Consider the following 23,621-nt stretch of genomic DNA (forward strand, 5'->3'; position numbering starts at 1 on the left):
ACTTCCTCTTGAATGGGCATGTTACATAGTCTCTTCTACTCTCTACTCAAGGGAGAGAAGCATATCTTAAATATCTTATGCATCTATCTTCTCTATATTACCAGCTATAGTCTTGGACACACAGACATCCTAGAGGGTGGACATTTGATGAGCTTTCCAGATGCCCCATCAGTGAAGGACTCAATACCCTGACAGCTGAGAGGGTTGCCAGTCGTGACCGTCAATCACAAGCCCCTTCAGAGATCACCCCAGCTATGGCGCCACCTTGCCCAAACACACACTCTTCGAGGGGTGGCCCACATGAAATCTCTAGTACATATCAGGGCATAAAGATCTGGCTGTGTTGACCCAAGTTGAGACAATGCTGAAGGATCCTTATAACTACAGAGCTCCCCATGGGGTCAGCTGAAACTGTTGTTAAGCTTACCTTGCATATCCGTTTCTCCCTACCCCATCCTGTTTCCATCTCCTTCCTTCCACAGGCCCATAGGTGTGGATCCCATGGGTACTTTTTACTAAACATTTTGCAAGTTAATCTGCTTCCCAGGGAAACTAACCTGTGACATCTAACTTTGGGTGGTTAGCATATCTAAAAGTTTATTTTACCTATTAATTTAGGTGAAATATTAGCTCCTTGCCACAAATTTCTAAAGTGGGCAGAAGACCTATTGGAATTGTTCTTGTAACTTCTATCCCTCATTTGATGAATTTGAGGGCTGCAGATGGCAAATTCTATAAGTAGCCTCACTTTGGTCAGTGTTTTAATATGGACGTGTAATATAATAAAGTAGGGTGCAATATAAGAAATGAGGCGGTATTCTTACACGAGACATGCATCAGGCACTAGAGGGATAGAGGTACATTAGCATGCTTAAACAAAAGCCACACATTTCATGATGAGCTGGGAGAATTATATAGAAAGTTAATGAATACCTACCCTATTTTCCTCCCTGCCTCTGCAGCCTCGCTGCCATGTTCCTGGCCTGTGAGTTAATTTACTTGGGAGTGTTAAGACAAAAAGAGGTTCTTCAGCTGTGACTTTTTTCTTTCTTTTAGAAATCACTAAAGCCGGGCTTCCCTGGTGGCGTAGTGGTTGAGAGTCCACCTGCCGATGCAGGAGACAGGGGTTCGTGCCCCGGTCCAGGAAGATCCCACATGCCGTGCCATGGCCGCGGAGCCTGCGCGTCTGGAACCTGTGCTCTGCAACGGGAGAGGCCACAACAGTGAGAGGCCTGCGTACCGCAAAAAAAAAAAAAAAAAAAAAGCTTATATCCACATATCCTTTTAACTCAGCAACATCACCTTGAGCATTCTTTCCAATAGAAATTCTCACAAACAAGGATATATGTACAAAAGAATGTATGATGCTGCATTTTCAATAGCTAAATCAATAGAAATCAGTCAAAATTTCTGAAATGCTGGATATCACTGAACAAAATATACTACCTATTATTAACCTGTTACGTCAGTGACAATAGCTGGTAATTACTGACTTAGTCTATGGTCTCTTGTATGTTTTCAACCAATGGAATTTATTAATATTCTAAAAGAGCTGATTCCACATGACAACAAAAATCACTGCAAAACAATTCACAATACTGAATGATATAAAATTAAAAATAGAAATTCACTGATGTCAGTCAAGTTCACAGACAGTAAACTTAGAAGCCAAAATGTTAGTTTCTTACCTTTGCAATCAGAAATGTGTAGTAATATGATCAACTTAGTGAGTTCCAGAATGTATCAATATATCTAGGGCATTCATTCTGTGGGTGGTCTTGAATAATAAAATAGACCAAGGAGACTTATTTTTATGTTTGATAACTTTTGCAGCATATAACCTCATGATGGCTTCTTGACATGCCAACTTGGCCGGGCTAGACTACAAAGGGGGAAGTGAAGGCAGCAGCATGTTTTAGCATGCACACACCTCTGATTATTCAATCAGGCACTAAACTAATCCAAGTGATACCATGAAGCACTTTTGCAGACATAAGTCAAGTCTTTTATCGTGATTTTAAACTAGAGAGCTTACACTTATGTGTCTTCCTAGCTGCTGCTTGAGGGGCAGGCTCCTAATTAAACACACACTTACAGGCCCAATGTCATCCTCTCCAGGGAACTCTGGGCTAGTGCTGTCTTCAACCTCTTCCACTGAGGAGATCCAGAGTGTCAGTGTCTCCTGAAGAGGAAACCTGTACATTTGCATCTGGTGCTCTGATTTTAGGGACTGCTGCAATATGTAAAATATAGAAAAACAGAGAAATAAAATCAAATCACTTTCATGTCAGCATTCCCAAAACCACTTTATGACTAATTGGGAACACAAATTATTATTGTAGTAATTAACCTATATTGCCATACTTCACTTAGAAAAGAAGGGTGCTAGGGAAATTGGTTAAGAATTGAAAAATAATGACCTTGGGAATGCTTGTAAAAATTGTGGTCCCCCATGAGAGAGAGGTTGTGCTTTTGCAGTTCAAGGTCATTTTTAAATCATGTTCATAAACATTTAGGAGCATCAACCACTGGAAACATATATATATATATATATATATATATATATATATATATATATATATATATATATATAGTACATGTATCTTGGAAGACTTCAAGACAGGGTCATGATTCTCACTCCTTCCAAAAACTTTGCATTCTCAAGTTGATTGTTCAGTGAGAAATATATCAGGAAAGGAAGGTAAGGGTATGTGTTATTTCTTCAAAATGTTTCTTTGTCCTAGTTTTCCCATTGTGGTTATTGTTGTTTATGTTTTGTTCCAAAGCAAACTATACATGACATTGTCCAAAAGGGGTCTCTGTGCTCGGGCCTTTCTCTACTCTCCCCCCTGAGCTGGGTTGTGGAGCAACAGGCAGAGAATCTCCTGTCCTGTTGTTGCTGGGAGACACTAGGGAGCTTGATCAGATTTCCAAGTTTTCCAAGACATTTGCTAAACTCTCCAAGTGATGAAATCATCTTTCCAACTTCTTTGGTAAGTTAAAAATAAAAATCCATGATATCTAGAAACACATATGAAGGCCCACTTGAGGGTGGCTTTGTGGTATAATCAGTGGTTCTTGGTGAGAAGATGTTTGCAGAGATGGGTTTATGAAGATTATCCAAGGTGTTAAAGCAGCCTTGTCCTAGGTGTCAGGAAATCTCATCATCCATATTAACCCTATTAGAAGACTGGTGAAATGCAATCACTTGGGAAAATCGGGTGTGGTTCAGAGCTCAATGTAAGGACACTAAAGGAGCCAAACTCATTCTTCTCCAGAACTGAGAGCCAGTGTTTGGAGCTCACCTGGCTCTGGAGACTTCTGAGAGCTACCACTACCACCCTTGGAAGCCTTGATCCCCGAGCGGACATTGTCTTATTACTTCTCCAGCGAGGATTGTTTCTACAGCACTTTCAGTGAGTATACAATTCACCATAGAGCAGTTCATGGGACTCTCCTGAGGGGAAAAAAACACAATTTCCTAATGTTAACAGAAAATTGAGGCTGTTTCATTGAAATAATCTTGTGTGCCAACTTAGTGAAATGACTGTATTTCTGTATTGCCATCTTGTCTTGGCATACATATTGGAATTAATATGGTGATTAGTTTTAGTTATCTGATTTTGTTCATCTCTTAGTTATTCCTATGCATTACAAAGACTCAGAAAGTGGTTCTCTGATATCTTATCTGTTTGTGTTTGATGTAGAGCCTAAAGATAATTTTTAGGACTATTTGACTTCACGTGCAGTACCTATTACAGCCTATTAAAAGTGGAGTGTGCCTGTATACACAGCAGACATATTATTCTACACAACAGAACTAGGTAATGCATGCAATAATTTGGGAGAAAATATTGTTTTAAAGTGAAGCAAACTTTGTCTCTTCAGAAATGTGGGTTATTCTGACTGAAATTTTAAAGAAATTAAGAAACGATTGGGCAAGAGAAAAGTGACACTTGTGTACATACAGAAATATAAGAAATTTGAGGAACCTCTGTACTTAACTATTACAGACACTAGGACCCAATAATTTAGCAAAATCAGTTTTAAAAAGCATGATTTGTTTATTGACGCTGATTACTACCATTACATGCAAACTGCATCTTACCACAAGGTGAAAGGGATGCTTGATAACATTCTTTTTTTTTTTGGCATTATGCGGGCCTCTCACTGTTGTGGCCTCTCCTGTTGTGGAGCGCAGGCTCCGGACGTGCAGGCTCCGGACGCCCAGGCTCCACGGCCATGGCTCACGGGCCCAGCCACTCCGTGGCATGTGGGATCTTCCCGGACCGGGGCACGAACCCGTGTCCCCTGCATCAGCAGGCGGACTCTCAACCACTGTGCCACCAGGGAAGCCCCTTGATAACACTTTTAAAGACTAAGAAGATATAACCATTCTCTTTCATTTTTGGCTTGATTGATGAGTTTGGTACAGATAAGACAGGAAGGCATACTCAACCGATTAGTATATCCATGTAAGTTGCTTCTGGTTAGAATAGGATCCAATCTGACAATGTTTAGGGTCCTCTTCATTATCTCTGAATTATTCAGAAAGTGATTTGCAAAGAAAAACAGTGTGGATCTAGATTCAGAATGAGATAAAAAAGGACATCCAAAGAAAAATGCCTGACAATTATACGAAATAATAAAAATACAAGCTTAGTCAAGTATGCGGCGCTAAATCAATGACTGGCATTGAGCATCATGATTGATTGTTTAGGGCAATCAGGACCCACCACGCAGAGCTATAAATTAGGTCAAACTCCTCGGCTCATGTCATCTAGAGGAAAATAAGATCTCAACAAACCTGAGGTTCTCCTTTAGGTAGGGAAAGGAGGGCAAGAAGTTGTGTTGGTTTGGCAGGTGGGAAAATTTTCTGCAGCTCTTGAGAGTTCTCTTTGTGTCTCAGTTTTCCATCTCTGTCAAGTGAAAAATCCTTCCTAAAGCAGTGTATTGTTCAGTGACAATCTGAGTCTGATATTCCTGTTGGGCCTTTTTTGTCTTTGGGGTAGAGGAATACACTCCTGATTTCCTTCCCTCAGAAAAATGGACTCAGACATCCCAGAAGCCTTCCAGAGAGAGCTCACCTGCCTCGTGTGCCTGAATTACCTTCTAGACCCAGTCACCATAGGCTGTGGACACAGCTTCTGTAGGTCCTGTCTCTGTCTTTTCTGGGAGCAAGCCAAAGACCCTGCCAGTTGCCCAGTGTGCAGGCAACGATCAGAGCAGACAAACCTCAAAACCAGTTTTCTTCTGAAGAATCTGGTGTCCATTGCCAGAAAAGCAAATCTCGGGCAATTCCTGAACTCTGAGGGACATATGTGTGGGACCCATAAGGAGACAAAGAAGATCTTCTGTGAAGCCAACAAGAGCTTGCTCTGTTTGGTCTGCTCTCAAGGTCAGGAGCACAGGGCTCACAGACACTGTTCCACGGAAGAGGCTGCTGAGGAATGCTGGGTGAGTGATGTCTGTGCGAGCACGTAGAGAGCTGCAGGATGGTACAGCCAAGAGATTAAAAGGATATTACAACGAGGACTTCCCTGGTGGCACAGTGGTTAAGACTCCATGCTCCCAATGAAGGGGGCCCAGCTTCAATCCCTGGTCAGGGAACTAGGTCCCACATGCATGCAAAGAGTGTATATGCCAGAACTAAGGAGGCAGCGAGCTGCAACTGAGACTTGGTGCAATGAAATAAATAAATTAAATAAATATTTTTTTAAGAAGGATATTATGATCATAATGATGATTAAACCCTCTGTTTACTGAGTGCCAGGTACGGACCAAGTTAGCAATGACAAAGTTATGAAGAAAATGCTGCAGCTTACTTGCCTTTATGGAACTTGTATCCAATGGCTGGGTGATAAAGTTAATTGAATTTCTTTGGGTGATACATTATTATGCTCAAGGCTCTATAAAGCCTTCATTTTGAGAAAGAGTCTTTGGCTCTAAAATCTACAAGTGCAAAAAGTCTTTTCCATTGGCTACAGGTTTCCTGACTCTGGACAAAGAAGGAAGATGCAGTACATTGGAATTAGCAGGCAGCGAGCATCACTACATCCAAATTCTGATGCAAGGTGCCAAACTACCTGAAAATTAGCCATGCTCAAGAAAATCCTGTTCCTTTCCCGAGATCTAAGATTCCCTGATGGTGTGTGGTTCTGTAGTGTGGAATCTTGTAAAACTGATCCATAGTGAGGCAGAATAGGGGAATGTGGTGATCTGTTACGGTCCTTCCAGTCTTCCTCTAGGTCCTGTACCTGACATCCCTGGGTACACTCCATCGTTTGGGTTCTGAAATCCCAATCTATTTGCTTTTCTGGTGTTAAAATTCAATTATTTTACAGGAGAAGCTGGCAAACGAAATGAGATCTTTATGGGAAAAGATCCAAGAGATTGAAAGAAATCTCAAGAAAAATGGCAGAGGAACTGACCCTTGGATGGTAAGAATGAGCATGTATTTCTCTTTGAAACAAGTTGAGGCAGACATGCTAGAAACTTGTCCCTGAATAATTGAGGTGAAATCATCATGGGCCATGAAATTCTGAGAATGGGTTGAGCACCATTGAAAAACGTTGTCTATGTATCATTTGAACCCACAAAACCCGCCTCTTGGGTTTTTTAGAATCTGATGGATCAGTAACCACAACAAAAATCCACTAGAAGAATGTGGCACAAGTGCTAAGGTGGAGGCACATGGAGTGATGTGGATGATTCCACACCCATGATTCGGGATCCCAGGGAAAATTTCTCATGTTTAAGATCAATCCCACGTCTGAAGATCAAGTGGGTGTTTAAAAATCCGTGGGTTATTTCAGGCACAGATTTCTGTAAGTCATACATTCCAGAAAGTAAAGGGCATATCATTGGGAACCACAAGTGCTTCAGTCTGATTAGTACATGAGCCCAGGTGATACAAAGGAGACATGAACAGGAATTTAAGGGGTGTGCCTGTGATCGTGAAAAGCGACAGCTCACTAGCTAGAGAGTGACATTAATTCAAGTAGGAGAAAATGTGACATGTTAAAGAAAAACCTCAGGGAGAAAAGGAACAAGGAGAAAGACAGAGATGGAGAGTGAGAAAGTCAATCCATCAATACTGAGAGGGAATATGCAATGGAATGAGGATGAATGACCTTCCAAACAATATGGGAAGGAGGCTGTGGCCTCAGAGGGAGGACAGAACCTGTTTATACAAAAAGGGAGGGCAGAAAGAAAGGGCTATGGGGATTGGCACCTGTTTGAGGGCAGTAGGTGAGATTCTTAGGAAGATCTTTCCTGAGGATACTAACCCTGAGAGTAAAATGGAACATGGCTGCTCAGAGAGAAACTCGGGCTGTGGAGTTTGGGAGGTTTGAGATGAGAAACGAATTTACTTATTAACATTGAGGTGAGGATATTGCATATGAAGTAGGAATCACCCATACATTTCAATTGCTTGCATGGGGTCTTTCAGATTTGAAAGCAGGCATATGAAAGAAATGATCCATGAAAAGATTTTCTCCAGATGTTTCAGGAACTCATGAATTTGATGAAAGTGGTTTGAGGAAAGGGTGGGTTTGGCTCTTGATGTAGTTAAAAACAATGAAAAATAAGTGAGGGAAAGAGGAATAAATTGATTTCTTAGAAGATACGAATTTGGGATGGATGTAGCTTCTTCGGAGAGAACATGGATCAGAGCAAACTAAATGCGGTTGAAATCCATCTCACAACAGTTCTACGTGTATCGATATGGAGACATGATTAGGAAAACTTATCAGATGGTAACTCCATTTCTTCAGGAGGAAGAAAATTACTACTTAGGGAGTATTGTAAAAGAAAGCCAAAAGATTTGTAAGCAAATCAGAAAAAGACAAGAGGAAATGAGTGGAAAGAAGACAGACCTCAAAGTAATATACAAAGAGCTCATGAAAATGTCCTATAAACCAGATGTGGAGCTGCTCCAGGTAAGAACTGAGGACTGAAAATATTTTATCTGAAGCTCACACCTTCAATGACCATTAAATGGTACCAGGGGGATATTTATTCATCTCTTGCATTCTAAGGTGGGAGTCTCTCCTAGTTGGAAATATTATAGATGAAATGCAACTCATCCAAACCATGATTGAACAAGCTTTACAGAATTGTTATTATGGAGACTCCCCGGGAATATTCCCTTCTCAAAATCTCCTTTTGTAGCTTGCTTCTGTCAAAACCAGAAAGGAACAACTTATGTATTGTCATTCAGTTTTTTGATCTCCAGCTGGGCAATGGGAGAAACTTGGCAAAGGTCATATATTTCCACCTCCTGTTGGGATATCCTAGGTTTGAGTTGCCTTTTTGGAGGGGCATATTACCCTTTTGGACAAGCCCTAGGAAAGACGAATTTACAGAGAGCTGAGGGTTGCAGCAATGCACAATCACTACCTTTGTCCTTTCTCTCTCTCTCACTCTCTCTCTCACTCTCTCTCTCTCTCTCTCTCTCTCTCTTGCTCTTTCTCTTTCACCCTCAGGTTTGTTAATTTATTAAGAATTTAGATTCTTTCAACACATCGTGCCAGAATTTTCTTTAGGGAGAAAAAGGAAAACGGATTTTCCAGACTGTTTTCTTGTGGTGGTGATTAGATGTCTTCTGAAGTTTTCCCCAAACCAAATCCTGGTTGGCTATTTATGAAGAAGTCTAACCTTATATTTTTTTATTTTATTTTTGACAGGAATTGGGAGACAAACTGAAATGGTAAGTCTAATCTTGTGATGCTGACCAGGGCGCTGTGAAAGAGATCAAGCTGCATTTAACAAAGGGAACACATAACTTACTAGATAATACTACATGGCTTGTGTGTGCTTGTGTGGTGCCTGTTTTGCTGAGTATGATTTCCTGTTCCGTTTGCATCAGAACTGAGCATCAGAAGTTTGCTCCTGTGGCTTAGAGATGTATGTGCTGCAGAGCTCAATGCAGAAGTTTCTAAAAGGCCATTTTTTTTCTGATTTAAATTTCAAAATCATAAACACACTGAACTGCAAGGACTAGTACTTCCCAAGCATTAGGTGAGAGAGGCAAGTGTCTCTGAGAAATGGGGGTGAAATCAGGTCGTGAATTAAAGTGAGAAAAAATTTCCTAAGAAAGGCATGATCCCATCCCATGATTGTGGAGAAAAGGATTTTGATAAGAGAGTTGAGCTGAAGGATGCTGACTTTTTCTTAAAGGCTGTGGTTAAGAAGTCCTGGCCAGCAGAAAGTTTAACCGCGTCTTCCTCCTGACAGGAGCGAGTCAGCACAGCTGCACATGCCTCAGCCTCTGCTGCCGGAACTCCGTGCACGACCCATCACTGGGCTGATGGACTGGCTCAACCGCTTCCGAGGTGAGTGTCACCCCATCGGTGTGTCCACCCTGCAAGGTCCTTCAATAACGTTTCCACAGACAATCTTTCCCTCTTCATCTCTCACCTTGTACAGAACAGCCTGCAAATAGGCAGGTATAGACATGTGTAGTCACAGAGTCATTAAAATCCTTACAAAATACATGCAGGCTGGTGCAGGGATAGATGTGATTCAGGCCTTATAACTTACTCATAAATTTGATAAATAATTTCTATAATGAAAAAAAGGGCATGCTCCAAAAATGGCTCCTTGAGCCCTAGAAATAGCATCACATACAATGTCAGTTGTTCACTGAATTCTAGAAAAAGGGTTATTAATCCAGGATACTCCAATTTCAGGGTCTAAGTGCAGTTACTTAGAGGTCAAAAACATTTTTGCTTGAAAGTTTCTTGGCAATTGAATGTATGATGTGTTTTTTTCCATTGACATAATCAGAAAAAAATATATAAGCCACAAAAATTAGATGCAGAAACCAGGATTTGTGAACAACAACAAGGAAGCAAATTGGTGGTTGATGAGCCACATAGAGCTTCATGATCAACCTAACTCTGGAGGGTAACGTAGCAGGAAGTGGAAGACTAGGCCTCACGTTGGAACCACATATCAAAGGCGGAAATTCCTACAAGGAAACCACTTTTAAGAAGCCATCCTTAGGCTTTGTTTTTGCAGTGTCCATTTGCTAACTTAACTGAGATGCTAGAATGATCACCAGTTCTCTACTCTACAATGTATTTTTTTTCCCTGAGCAGTGGTAGTGGAGGTGGAGGTGAGTTATATTGTCATGGTCTTGGTGATCAGTGCCCGGTGTCCAGTCTTTTAGCTGTCAGGAAAAGTACCCAGCCAGAAGTAGCCATGACCTACCTATCGTGTATAATCTCTGAATTTTTAGGAAGTGTTTTCCATGGTAACTAGTTATCCGTTTCCTCAGCAGATATCCCGGCAAGATTTGAATCCAATGTTTCCAGTTAGAACTGCACTTCTTATAATCTTAAGGAGTTTTTTTTTTCTCCCAGTGAGACCCTAGGTGGACCCTCTTCTCTCATAGACATAATTTTATTTTTAACATTGATTTTGACTGGAGTATTCTCTCATCTCTCCACAGTAACAATTTCATTCCATAATGAAGTAAGCAGCCAGCACATCAGGCTGTTTGATGATGCAAGAAGTTTGAAGTATGAGCATGACACCCTCTATGTGTCTTTGGATGGCAGAACATCGCAGTATTTTGCTGCATGGGGATCCCGGGGCTTCACTTCTGGCAAACAGTACTGGGAGGTGGATGTGGACAGCTCTTGGGACTGGGCTGTAGGCGTGTGTAAGGATTCCTGGACAAGGAAGGATGACGGCATACTGAAGGAATCCAACAGGGACAACTTTCTCCTTGTGTGTGTGAAGGAGGGTCATCATTACCGTCTCTGGACCACCATCCCGAACACTCCTCTGTACATAGAGAAACCTCAGGGCAGGGTTGGCGTGTTCCTTGATTTTGACAGTGGGAGTATGGGTTTTGTGGACGTTGCCAGGCGCTCCCTCCTTTGGAGGTACGAGGATGGCTTGTTCACTTTCCCTGTCAGGCCTTTCATTTGCACTGGCCACCCGTGAGCAGGGCTAAGTCAGGACCCGGACTGGATGCTCAGGACTCCTTCTCTGAGGGAACCCTTCTCAGCTGCAGCAAATCAAGGTTACTTCATTGTCTTTAGGCTCTTTCTACTACAATGGAACCTCCTTTTATTGCTATTTGTTATAAAGACAGTGTCAAATGCAAATTTTGTTGGTGTCTTCCATCTTCCTGACAATAAAAGCTTGCCTGACAGACATTTGTCTGGAATATGTGACGTGGCTGTTCACCTGTGTTGTGAGCTTGCTCAACTCACCGAAGTGTGGGCGTGTGCTTCCCACTTCCTGATACCAGTACAGGAACCCAGGGCTTACACAGCATGGACAGACGTGGTCACCAACCAGACCCATGTCAGCCCCCAACTTTCTCCTCCTTCCTCATGATCTACTCTGTCCTACACATCAATTCACCCTCAGGGTGAAAACCGATTTGACAGAGAAATCTCCACTGACCCTGGAGACGGGGCTAAGTCTTCTTTTCTTAGAGAACCCAGAATTTGCAGGTCCTGTTCTTTTACAATAATATAAGGGAAAAGACCTAAAGAAAGGAAGTGCCTCATGAGGGGCACTGAACAAATCTTTGCCTGAATAAATTAATAAATAGAGAAAACAATTATCTTATTGGAAAGGAGATTTGCAATAAAACTTAGGGACTAGAATCTAAAAGTTTAAATTTTCAGGATTTGAAGGTGGATGTCAAAAACTGATTAGATTACACACATTGAGCTTGAGCCCAGTTGATTTTTAATTATCTCGGAAAAGTGCATCTGTGTGTTGGAGGCTCTGTTAGTGTAGATACTAGAAGTGTGAGGGTGATTGTGTTTATTGCAATCATGGTGGTCTTATGTTATTCTTTTACATTATTTTAATTTTACTTAGGATCATCACCTAGGCCACGAAGGATGAGATGTTAGGACAGGGAACATTGTCTGTTCCCATTTTATCATCATACAATAGAGCATTGGTTTTTTTATTTAAATGTTGCTGCCCCACACTGAATTGTATATTCACCATTGTAATTCCACCACTAAATCTACTTCCTGAATATATTATGATAAGTTTTTCAATACTGGTTAATTAAATTTACTATCCAGCCTACGTTATAAAACTTACTGCATCCTAGGGCTTCCCTGGTGGCGCAGTGGTTGAGAGTCTGCCTGCTGATGCAGGGGACTCAGGTTCGTGCCCCGGTCCGGGAAGATCCCACATGCCGTGGAGCGGCTGGGCCCGTGAGCCATGGCCGCTGAGCCTGCGCGTCCGGAGCCTATGCTCCGCAACGGGAGAGGCCACAACAGTGAGAGGCCCGCGTACCACACACACACACAATATATGTATATATGTATATATATATATATATATATATATATATATATATATATATTTATTTATTTATATATAGGACATTACAAACCCATTAAAAGAAGTATGCCAAACATGCTTATTAAAAACCCTTTAAGGAAACAAAGACAACGCAACCAACAAATTTACTCTCTGTGAGTGGCCCTTTCCGATTTCCCTGCCTGTGTTCCCAATAACTGGAACTCGGAGTGCTTACCCCAGTGGGAGGACCCTGGCCTCACCCATGGGCAACTGTGAGGACCCAACAGGGTAAGGCAGCTAGGCGTCTGTGAGGGAACCTGGCACTCCTGGACCTGAGCCCCCAGAACCTTAGACCCTGAGGGCCCCACTGCCGACAGGACGAAGTGGGAGGCACACACGAGGGGTCTGACCAGCTTTCAATAATTTACCTATCAACAGGAATCTTTCTGCTACTCCCTCGCATCCCTGTGTGCTTAAAGTTTGGACTTTTACTTATCTGTTTTTTCTAAACACTTAGCTGTATGACACTAGCTGTAATGTCTCCCTGGGGCCTTCCTTGCTGGCTGTCTTAAGTTCTTATGATTGAGAAACTGTGAGGCTCTGAATTTGGACTCACAGGAAGGTATTTACAACAGCTTTATGTAATGGAAAGATGCTGCAGTGAAGGGGAGGTTCAAAGCCCGCACACACACATGCATGCACGTACACACGGGTTGGCTTCCATAAAGCTAGAGTGGAATATTAAATATCAAGTACTGAATTTTTAACTGTACACTTAAGAACTTATCCTTAACTTTACATATACATAGATAACAGAGTGGTCACTAAAAGCACCTTAACATCAGGACAGATGGTAAGTTTTGAGGTTCTTATTTCAACTGTTCTATGTACAAAATGCCCTAGAAGCAAAGAAACGCTTCAAAAAATACGCAGAGACAAACATGATGTAAAGTGCGACTGGCCTCCTCATAGCGTCCCTGGAAGATGAAGAGCCTAAGCACTTGGAAAGCTGCCGTTAGCAGGCAGTGCGAGCTGACAGGGAAGCTGTGGTCTGCACTGATCCTCTCCAACAAACTGAATAGCACCTCTTGGTGTCTACTTCCTTCCCTTATATACACACTCACCAGGTTGGTCACCATGAAGGCCCACAGCTCCTGGTGACTGGTGAGCCGCAAAGCTGTGGTGAACTGGGCTTTAGCTCTGTCCATGCAGTTGACAGAGACACAATACAAGCCCGGCAGTGTATGCTGAGTGGTCGGAGCAGAGCCAGGGGGGTTGCTGGCACAGCTGACAGACCTGGGAGATCTCCTGCAGTGCAGTGGCCTTATGTCCTGTCACGAGCCTGCACGTGATGATGTGCTCAAGCAGGATTACTTGGAAGGAGGACAGGATGGGGCTGCAGTAGAGCACCTGGAGCTTCTCCAGCTACATGAGGGTCTTGTCTGTGGAATTCTGCACTTTCTCTAAGTAGCCAGCTTGCATGGAGTGCATCACAGTCACCAGGTAGACAAGCAAGCACATGTGCTCCTTGGGCAGACAGTGGAAGAGGTTGGCGTGGTTGCTGGGCACTGTCTTCTCAGGTGCAGTATGGAGATGGTGTGGATGCACTGCGACAGCTGCTTCAGGCACCGCTTCACGTTCTTTACCTGACCAGCACCCAGGTAGTGGGTAACCTGGAGCACCAGGAAGAAGACACACAGAGACTCTTTTCTGGATGGGGTTCCCATGCCAGTTCTCAACTATCTGTCCACAGAGAGTCAGCAATGGGTGGACTTCCTGCAACTCACGCTCCGTCAGCTGCAGCATCCCTTTGCTGAGCAGGACCAGTGGCCGTGTGTACTCAGATCCCACCACCCGGAGGGTTCTCGACCTCCACACCCAGGAGGTCGCAGGCTGACACCAAGTCCTCTTGATCCTTGGGCCTCTTTTGTCTTTGGGGAAGAGGAATAAACTCCTGATTTCCTTCCCTCAGAAAAAATGAACTCAGACATCCCAGAAGCCTTCCAGAAAGAGCTCACCTGCCTCGTGTGCCTGAATTACCTTCTAGACCCAGTCACCATAGGCTGTGGACACAGCTTCTGTAGGTCCTGTCTCTGTCTTTTCTGGGAGCAAGCTGAAGACTCTGCCAGTTGCCCAGTGTGCAGGCAACGATCAGAGCAAACAAACCTCAAAACCATTTGTTTTCTGAAGAATCTGGTGTCCATTGCCAGAAAAGCAAATCTCGGGCAATTCCTGAACTCTGAGGGACATATGTGTGGGACCCATAAGGAGACAAAGATCTTCTGTGAAGCCAACAAGAGCTTGCTCTGTTTGGTCTGCTCTCAAGGTCAGGAGCACAGGGCTCACAGACACCGTTCCACGGAAGAGGCTGCTGAGGAATGCTGGGTGAGTGATGTCTGTGCGAGCACGTAGAGAGCTGCAGGATGGTACAGCCAAGAGATTAAAAGGATATTACAATCAGGACTTCCTTGGTGGCACAGTGGTTAAGACTCCGTGCTCCCAATGAAGGGGACCCAGGTTCAATCCCTGGTCAAAGAACTAGATCGCACATGAATGCCCCAAATAAGAGTGCGCATGCCACAACTAAGACCTGTCACAATGAAATAAGTAAATTAAATATTTTTTAAAAAAGGATATTTGATCATAATGATGATTAAACCCTCTCTTTACTGAGTGCCAGGTACAGACCTAGTTAGCAGTGACAGAGCTATGAAGAAAATCCTGCAGCATACCTGCCTTTATGGATCTTGTATCCAATGGCTGGGTGATAAAGTTAATTGAAATTCTTTGGGTGATACATTATTATGCTCAAGGCTCTATAAAGCCTTCATTTTGAGAAAGAGTCTTTGGCTCTAAAATCTACAAGTGCAAAAAGTCTTTTCCATTGGATACAGGTTTCCTGACTCTGGACAAAGAAGGAAGATACAGTACATTGGAATTAGCGGACAGCAAGCATCACTACATCCAAATTCTGATGCAAGATGCCAAGCTACCTGAAAATTAGCCATGCTCAAGAAAATCCTGTTCCTTTCCCTAGATCTAAGATTCCCTGGTGGTGTGTGGTTCTGTAGTGTGGAATCTTCTAAAACTGATCCATAGTGAGGAAGAATAGGGAAATGTGGTGATCTGTTACGGTCCTTCCAGTCTTCCTCTAGGTCCTGTACCTGACCTCGTTCCCACCTCAGGATCTCCACCTACCCCACCCTATTTACCCTTCAAGTCTGTCTTCAAATGCCACTCCCTTACACTAGCTTAAGTTTATACTTCATTTTATCTTCCTTTAATATACTCCCTTCTTTCCCCTTTCACACACTGACCCAAATTTTAACTACAATTCCTGTAGCATTTATTCAGTTCCTTGCTCCCTGACTATAACCTTCATAAGGGTAGGCATGATGTCTGTCTTGTTCATGGCTACTCCTCAGTACCTAAAACAAGTGTCAATAAATAAGCAACAAAATAATCAAGGAATGTATTCAGATGTATTATTCACAGTATTGAAAATATGTTTACAGATTGAAAGGCAGAAAGTCTCAAATCACAGTGACAAAATTCCAAGTCAAAATATTGTTTGCTAGTAGATATGAATTTAATCATCTAGAGTGATTTCAGGGAATCCCATATAAATCTTAGACCGACAACATTTTATTTTCATTCTTAGCTTTCCATTTATTCCTGCCTGTTCTCTCCTGTTACTGGCTAATTAAAAGTCTTACTATTCATCTATATTAAGATTTTCTAGTTCAGGGCTTCTTCAACATCAGAACAATTGGCAGTTGGGACTGGTTTTTTCTTTCTTGTACGTCTGCCTTGTAGGATGTTTAGCAGAATCCTTGGTCTCTACCCATGAAATATCAATGGTAACTTCCAACTGTGACAACCAAAAATTTTTACACATATCAACAATTGCCCTCTGGAAGAAAAAATCACCCTCATTTGAAACCACTGCACTAGTTGATGGGAAAAAGTAGGTGAGACATTGATAATGATGAAATAATATTTGTATTTTTATGTATGACAAGAAAATTTAAACATAAACTTCTCTTCCTCTGTTTGTCTGGGCCTCCTCTCTCCCTCCCTCATGTGCAGTGTGCATCTGCATTCCACACTAACTAGACCTCCTCAGACATGGGGGTGCCCACTCCAGCATAACGATCGTTTTCTTCCCTTTCTTCTAATGTTGGCAATGTAACTTCTTGAAGAAGAGCATTCTTTCTCAACTCTGTAAGGGATCATAACGACTTGCTGCTCACTTTGTATGAGTTACCTGGACTGTATATCTTTGGTGAACTTTATATAAAATATCAATATGTCATTTTGATGTATGATCCCTTTGTCCTGAAAATTTATGTGACTGTTCCTTCCGTTTCTAACAGGTGGCATAGTTCTCAGAGCGTCTGAGGATCCGTCTCCTGGGTTATACTCCTCAGTTTGGCTTGAGTAAAATGCTCTTTTTTTTCCTTACCTTGATTGTTAACTGAATTTTCATTGACAACAAGATCCATAAAATAGTTTATATAGATATGCTAACTGATTCCTAAAGTTATATATAAAATCTAGAGCATGTAAGGCAGTAACACAGAAGATAGTGGAAAACTTGCATATAAGAATATAAATAAATAATAATATGGAAGAGAAATACAAAAAAAATTAGTTATACAGTCCAGCCACACATTACCTAAAACAAGACACACTTTTTGATATATACAGAGTTACAGATTTGTGTTCAAGGATAGGATGTTGAGGGGAATAATAGACTCTATTGTATGTTTTTACCTGGTTGATGAAGAACAATGTTACCACAGAATTGTTGAGAAATGATGTGAGATTAGTCTGAACATTTACTGAGGCAATGGTTCCTTCACTCCATATGAGAAGCTTCCCTGGACTCTAACTCTAGAAACTGTGCTGATCTTCCAAGCACAAGGCTCTACATATCAGACAAATTTTTCTTCATCATCCTTTTTTGATTTTTACAGCCTGCTTCCTTTCAGTAAATGTGATTTTTCTACTTAAAAGGATTATGTTAATGCAGGTTAGTTGTGGATGTTTCCCAGGTATCTTGGAAATGAACCATCGGTGAGGGGAGAAACTCACATAGGAAGAATTCCTCGTGGCTGCAGATAAAGTAACACAGAGTGAATGATGCTTTTCCTAAAATGGGATTGAAGGAAACAATTGCTACTAATCTCCTTTCCACACAGCAGCAAGTCTCTCTTCTTCCAATTTTTTGTAGATTTTCTTCCTATCTTTTAAAAAAAAGGTATTTCCTTATGATTTTCTCTAGTAAGAAAGCAATAAACTTAAGCCCTTCCCTTTAAAACAGTGGTATGCTTGTACAATTCAGAGTCCCCCAAAGTTTGAAAGCTTTCATGCTCTAAAAGACAAATGTTTTAGGTGAACAGAAATTAAATCCTATAAAAAAGATAGAAAATTAAGAGATAAAATGTTTAAAAAAATATTCTATTAAAAATGTAATAAAATATCAAAGAGATATGAGGAAATTTGACCAAAATCACACATCAGGAGTTGAGCTGGGGACGAAAATCATATTTTCTGCATTTTTCATTATCTAATAACAGGAACTATATTTAACATAATCTTGAATCCTTAGTCACTAGCAAGGAATCAAAGGAAAGCTGACAGGAGGAGAACCTGGGCAGTCATCTCCGCTAATTCTTAGTATCTTTAGCTGCAGTGATAAAGGTCAACTATACGGTGCTGGTAAAATCGACCTCACATGGTAAGCACTCAGTTTATGCTTTCAAAGTACCATTTATTTCCTTTATTTTGCCATTATTCCTCTCATTTTCCTTAATGTTTCTTTAAAATTATAGCTTTCCCAGGAATTTATCATAGGCCATGTTCTCTTCTCACTTTATACATTCTCTGTTTTACATGTTTATCTCCCTTTTTAAACTACACATATGCTGAATTTTCTGTATCCGTTTTTTTATTTCCATCGATAATCTTCTCTGAAGATTTTTTTTTTTTGCAGAATCTTCTTTTGAAAAATCTCTGACACACACACACACACAAGAAAAGTGACCAGCTAAATAAATAAATAACCTCTTCTGGGGATGAGAAGACTCACATGATGGGTTTAACTGGCAATGTTCCCAGTGGTCTCACCTTGATTTTATTACTCAATTGTAAATATGACCCAGATGACATTAATTCTAATAAAGGTCATCAAAACTGAAAGATGTAGAAACGTCTTTAGAATAAGAAATTCTTGATATTATAGCTACGAAAATGTATCCAGTACACATTTTCCTCACCTTCCAATCAAAGACAAGTCCAAAGGCCCACAGTAGCTAATTCTGCCAGTATGTACAACTAAATGCAAACTAAATAAGAAGAATATTAGCTATAAAACTTTCTTTGAAAAGGGGCAAAATTAAGCTTATGAAATTCAAGGTGTAATGACTGTTGCTCACTGAAATTTGAGTGTCAACAGAAAGCACTCAGGAATTTTAGGTGGAAATGGAAAGAAGTGATGAGTTGAAGGCAAATAAAGTAAAATTATACAATCTGAGATCACCTGGAGAGATGCAGTTTGTCAAAAGAAGCTGATAAAGAAATTTGTTAGTTAATGAAGGGCTACATGAAACAGGGGACAAGAGTAGAGAGAACGTGTTCTATGAAAGCTAGGTAATATAGATGGACAGAATAAGGGCACATTTCTGATCAGTATTTCCAAATTTGGAGAATCAATTCTGACTTAGTCTTCTATTTCAGAGATTCAAAGATAAGTAGATATTCCTTGTCCATGACCCTTAGGAGCCAGATGCTGAAAAGGTAAACACTCGACATCTTGACAATGGTGAAAAGCAGAGTTTACTCTTCTGGAGAACTCATTCCTGGTTCTAACCCAGAACACTATGACATCGTTCTTGTTGAAGATCAGTTTATTTTCATGGAACATAACCTCATGTATATTTCTTCTGCTGTTCCTGTCATTGAATTTTTTTCTTCTAAACCAAACCAAAACAAACAAACAAGAGCTTTTAATGTGCATCCAGCACTTCCAGATAACTTTTGAAGCTTGGTGTGTCACGTGCCTAATCTTGACCCAACAGGGTGGAAACACAACTGCTTTGGAACACAGTACATTATTTTCTTACACTTAGATCCCCTTGCTCAGGATATTTTCTCAGGATGGCTAAGAGATGGCATCAATAAGCTCTTTTTTGTGCACTTAGAAAAAAGCCAGTTATTGAAGATATCAATCTTCCTCTTGATTACCTGTTATATATGAACGGACACGTGAAAGAAAAACAGCCTCTGGGGACTTCCCTGGCGGTCCTCTTCCACTTCAGTGTTCCATCCTTGGTCAGGGTACTAAGATCCCGCATGCCACTCAGGGCAGCCCACGATAAAAAAAAGAAAGAAAAAAGAAAAACAGCCTCTGAGTCACAGTCTTTGTTAGAGCAAATCAGCCTGTCCCCTAACTCATTCGACAGATTTTCACTTGCCCTGAGTATCTGAAAGAAGTGAACTCCCAGTTTCACGGTATTTAGCACATTACAGTTTATGCAATTTTTTCACATTTCAGTAACCATTTATCCCATGACCATATACCAAGGTATTTTGTTTTTCTTTCTTGGTTTCTTTCTTTTCTTTGTTTCCTTCTTTATTCAGTTTCTTTTTCTTCTTTCTTACAGGGTATATGTATCACTCTATTTCTAGAAATGTGAATTCTCAATCGTGTGTATTACCCTTTCAAATGCAAATCTGTTTTGTTTTTGTCAGTGCATGATGTTTATATCACCTAATGCTAAGTGATTTTATATATATGCCTGTTTAAATCCTGTCTCATGAAAGACAAATATCATATGATACCGCTTATATGTGGAATCTAAAAAAGGGTACAAATGAACTTATCTACAAAACAGAAATAGAGTTACAGATGTAGAAAACAAACTTATGGTTACCAGGGGGTAAGTGTGGGGGAGGGATAAATTGGGAGATTGGGATTGACATATACACACTACTATATATAACACAGATAACTAATAAGGGCCTACTGTGCAGCACGGGGAACTCTACTCAATACTCTGTAATGGCCTATATGGGAAAAGAATCTAAAAAAGAGTGGATATAAGTATATGCATATCTGATTCACTTTGCTGTACACCTGAAACTAACACAACATTGTAAATCAACTATACTCCTATAAAAATTTTAAAAATAAAAATAAATCAATAAAAGTAAATCCTGACTGTCTCATTCTAAGTCTTGTTTTCTGTTTCCCATCACTAGGAATATTTATCTTCCACTAATATATATTTGCCATCCTGAGGAAATTTCAAAATCCAACCTGTAGAATAAAATTACAGTATAGGCATTTCAAATCTCAAAATAATAGAATTTCCTCGGCCTATGAATCTGGAAATAAGTTTATTTCTTACATTTTGTTGACATTATGATTTATTATTTTCAGTCCTATTATGTTAACCTGTATTTTGGAAAACTTTGTTAATGCCAGAAAAATATTGTTTATATTCGCTCTTTCATTTATTTATCCATTCATTCACCACATTTTTATAGTATTCTACGTTTTAAGCATGTGTAAGATAGTGGGAATATAGTAATTAAAAAAATACTGTCCTTACCTTCTTACTATTTTCAGTCTAGTAGTATCCAAGCATCTAAGCATCCACCAATTTGATGAGAGAAATGGAGAGAAACATATGGTATCCTGGGCACATACTTGGCCTTCAATAGACAATGGAGGTCAACTAAATTACTTAATTCAGTAAGGGGACATAGCAGGAATGGGATGAAACCTAAAAGCAGTAGCCTTATATTCTGATAAAATTCTCATTCTTATTCAGCACATTTCAACATAAGTACACTTTAAAAAATAAGGTTAAATTGGATATTTAGCAAAGTTTACAGTGACCAGTATCCTACTCTCAGACAGCAAAATCTGCTTCTCAGGTGGTAGGACAAAGATTTAAGCACCAATGCTACCTAGCCCTCTCTCTGAGAGTCATGAAAATTATTGATTTTAATGAGTCAGGATCCCAGTACATGAAAGTTAGAGAGCTTTAATAGACACACTACTGTTAATGCCAATCCGGCAACACAGGCAGGACGAGGCCACATTTTCAACTCAAAAAGAATAATGCATATGTGTGCCAGGTGAAATTAGATGTATAATCAAAGAAATATTGTGCCAGACCATGCCATATATAGGTATATATGGAACTCTGTTTAATCAATAACATATTATCTATCAATATATCAAGTTCTGAGTAATCTAATTTTAAAAACTGTGGAATGGTGAATGTACATATAGAAACGGAGGAACATTCTAGGTTTAAATCTGGACAATGGTTCTCAAACTTGACTGCACGTTAGAATCACCTGGGGAGTTTCTAAAACTCCCCAATTTTAGGCTATGCCCCGGAACATTACATCAGAACTTCTCTGATGGGACAGAGGCATCGCCGTTTTCCAAAACTCCTCAGATGATTCCAACGCTCCGGCAAGTTTGAGAATCAGTGGTTTAAAATTCTTCACACATCCCCTACTCACCTCAAGGTGGAAGATTTGAATGATCAGGCATGAGCACTTACCATTTGTTTTTTTCTTCCCTTTGCCCTACCTCAGTGATGATCAGGCTTTATGTGCCCCGGGAATTACTTCATAGCATAGCAGACTCAAGTCATAGTTAATTCATCACGTATCTTGTTAATGGGTGTGTGGGGAGGAAAAATTTTTCTTTCTTCTCTTCTAGGTTCTTTGGCTGCTCTAATAATTAAATTGACATATGGCAGATCAACTGGAGAAAAACAAATTTGATTCATATGTATGGGAGCTCATAGAAAAATGAGACTCAGAGAAGTGACCCAAGTAGGCAGCTTTTATACCTTTTAGACAAGAAACAATACATTTGTGAAAAATTGACAAAACAAAGAAGTTTTGTCTTAGGGTATTAAATTAGTAAACTAACACAGTTTGTTTATGCAGCCTTCTTAGCTTTCAGTTTCCTATCTTTGGTGGTTAGAATATCTCTCTACATTCTGTTAACAGGAGGATACCTTTTGTATGGGAGATTTATTTCCTGCTTTCAGGGGGACAACGAAGGTTCAGAGTGTCCTCCTTGGTTGTCTCTTAAGTATAACCAATATGTCAAAGTGGCACATTTTAGGGTGGCCTGCACTGAACCACATCAAGTGATAAGTTCAGATGTACTAGGAACACATCCTATTACCACCATATGCAAAATTTTAGATCTTCACATCCTGAAAAGTATGAATTCACTACACTCTAATCTTAAATGATCACACTTAAAATTATGAAGAGCTGAGTAAGAAGCATCAGAAGCTCTGGTTAATGTGTAATGCAGATGCACACCGCACATTGTGGGGAGAGGAGGCCTAAACAGACACTGAAAGGGAAATTTACGTTTAATTTCTCTTGTCCTGCCTTAAAATATAAATTTTATTTCATCAGTAGTTACAGAGGACAAAAGCAATTTTCAAAGAAGCTGGACGGGGAGCAGGCACTAGAATGGGAAGAGGTGGGTGTCAAAGGAAAGCTTCACTTGACGACTTGTACAGGGCGCCCGCAGCTGGTTCCTCTGACTGTCATACTTTACCAAGATTTTTTAAAATACAAAATATTTTAAAAAAGTAAAAATATTTATGAGGTCAGAGCAAGAGTACAAATTGAGGTCCACATACCACATGTCAAATATTTAAAATGTCTAACTACAGCTAGCAAACTGCTAATAAATATTCTTATCCTCACACTTTGGCAAACATTTAACTTCATAGAGACATGGAAGGCTGGTTGATATTTATAGTTGTTGGACCTTGTCATGGTGCTGACATGGTTCACCTAGGGGAAAAGCAACCCAGGCAGAAAAAGCTCAGCAGCCCCCGGTTCAGGTGGGGAATTTGGGAGTTCCTGATAGGAGAAATTCTAGGAGGTAAAAAAATGTACAGACTCCTCTACCTGTAGGATTGGATTGGGTATATCTGGAGAACACCAGAGAAATGCTCTACTGCCCAGGACACAGGCAACTCTTCCACCCATCACTGCTTTTTTTCTCTGAATTTAAGAGGGGAGGACTTCCTTGGTGGTCCAGTGGCCAAGACTCCACGCTCCCAATGCAGGGGCACCAGGTTGGATCCCTGGTCTGGGAACTAGATCTCACATGCTGTAACTAAGACCCGGCACAGCCAAATAAATAAATACATAAATAAATAAATAAACATATTAAAAAAAAAAAAAAGAGGGGAGAATGTTCTGTTCAGCGACCTTGACAGAAAAAGTGCTCTGCCCCCATCCCCCCAATTACTAGGCTCTCA

At 40.6% G+C, this 23,621-nt stretch overlaps 1 protein-coding gene and 1 pseudogene across 1 annotated transcript in view; one reads left to right on the plus strand and one right to left on the minus strand.

Moving 5' to 3' along the window:
• Window positions 1-11,325, plus strand: part of LOC111171265 (tripartite motif-containing protein 43) — a 46,587-nt gene extending 35,262 nt beyond the window's left edge. The window contains exons 4-10 of the mRNA XM_089915471.1: window positions 1,057-3,416; window positions 5,043-5,457; window positions 6,345-6,440; window positions 7,713-7,943; window positions 8,691-8,713; window positions 9,241-9,338; window positions 10,460-11,325. Coding sequence (XP_089771597.1) covers window positions 3,199-3,416; window positions 5,043-5,457; window positions 6,345-6,440; window positions 7,713-7,943; window positions 8,691-8,713; window positions 9,241-9,338; window positions 10,460-10,959 — 1,581 coding nt within the window. The 5' untranslated portion in view covers window positions 1,057-3,198 and the 3' untranslated portion in view covers window positions 10,960-11,325. The remainder of the gene's footprint in view (window positions 1-1,056; window positions 3,417-5,042; window positions 5,458-6,344; window positions 6,441-7,712; window positions 7,944-8,690; window positions 8,714-9,240; window positions 9,339-10,459) is intronic.
• Window positions 11,326-13,074: 1,749 nt separating this feature from the next.
• LOC149748792 (MAU2 chromatid cohesion factor homolog pseudogene) lies at window positions 13,075-22,899 on the minus strand (annotated as a pseudogene).
• Window positions 22,900-23,621: the final 722 nt, after the last annotated feature.

This window comes from Delphinapterus leucas, chromosome 7, assembly GCF_059928025.1.
Source record: "Delphinapterus leucas isolate spDelLeu-1000000601 "Yukka" chromosome 7, BTC_Dleu_Yukka2, whole genome shotgun sequence".
Lineage (NCBI taxonomy): Eukaryota > Metazoa > Chordata > Mammalia > Artiodactyla > Monodontidae > Delphinapterus > Delphinapterus leucas.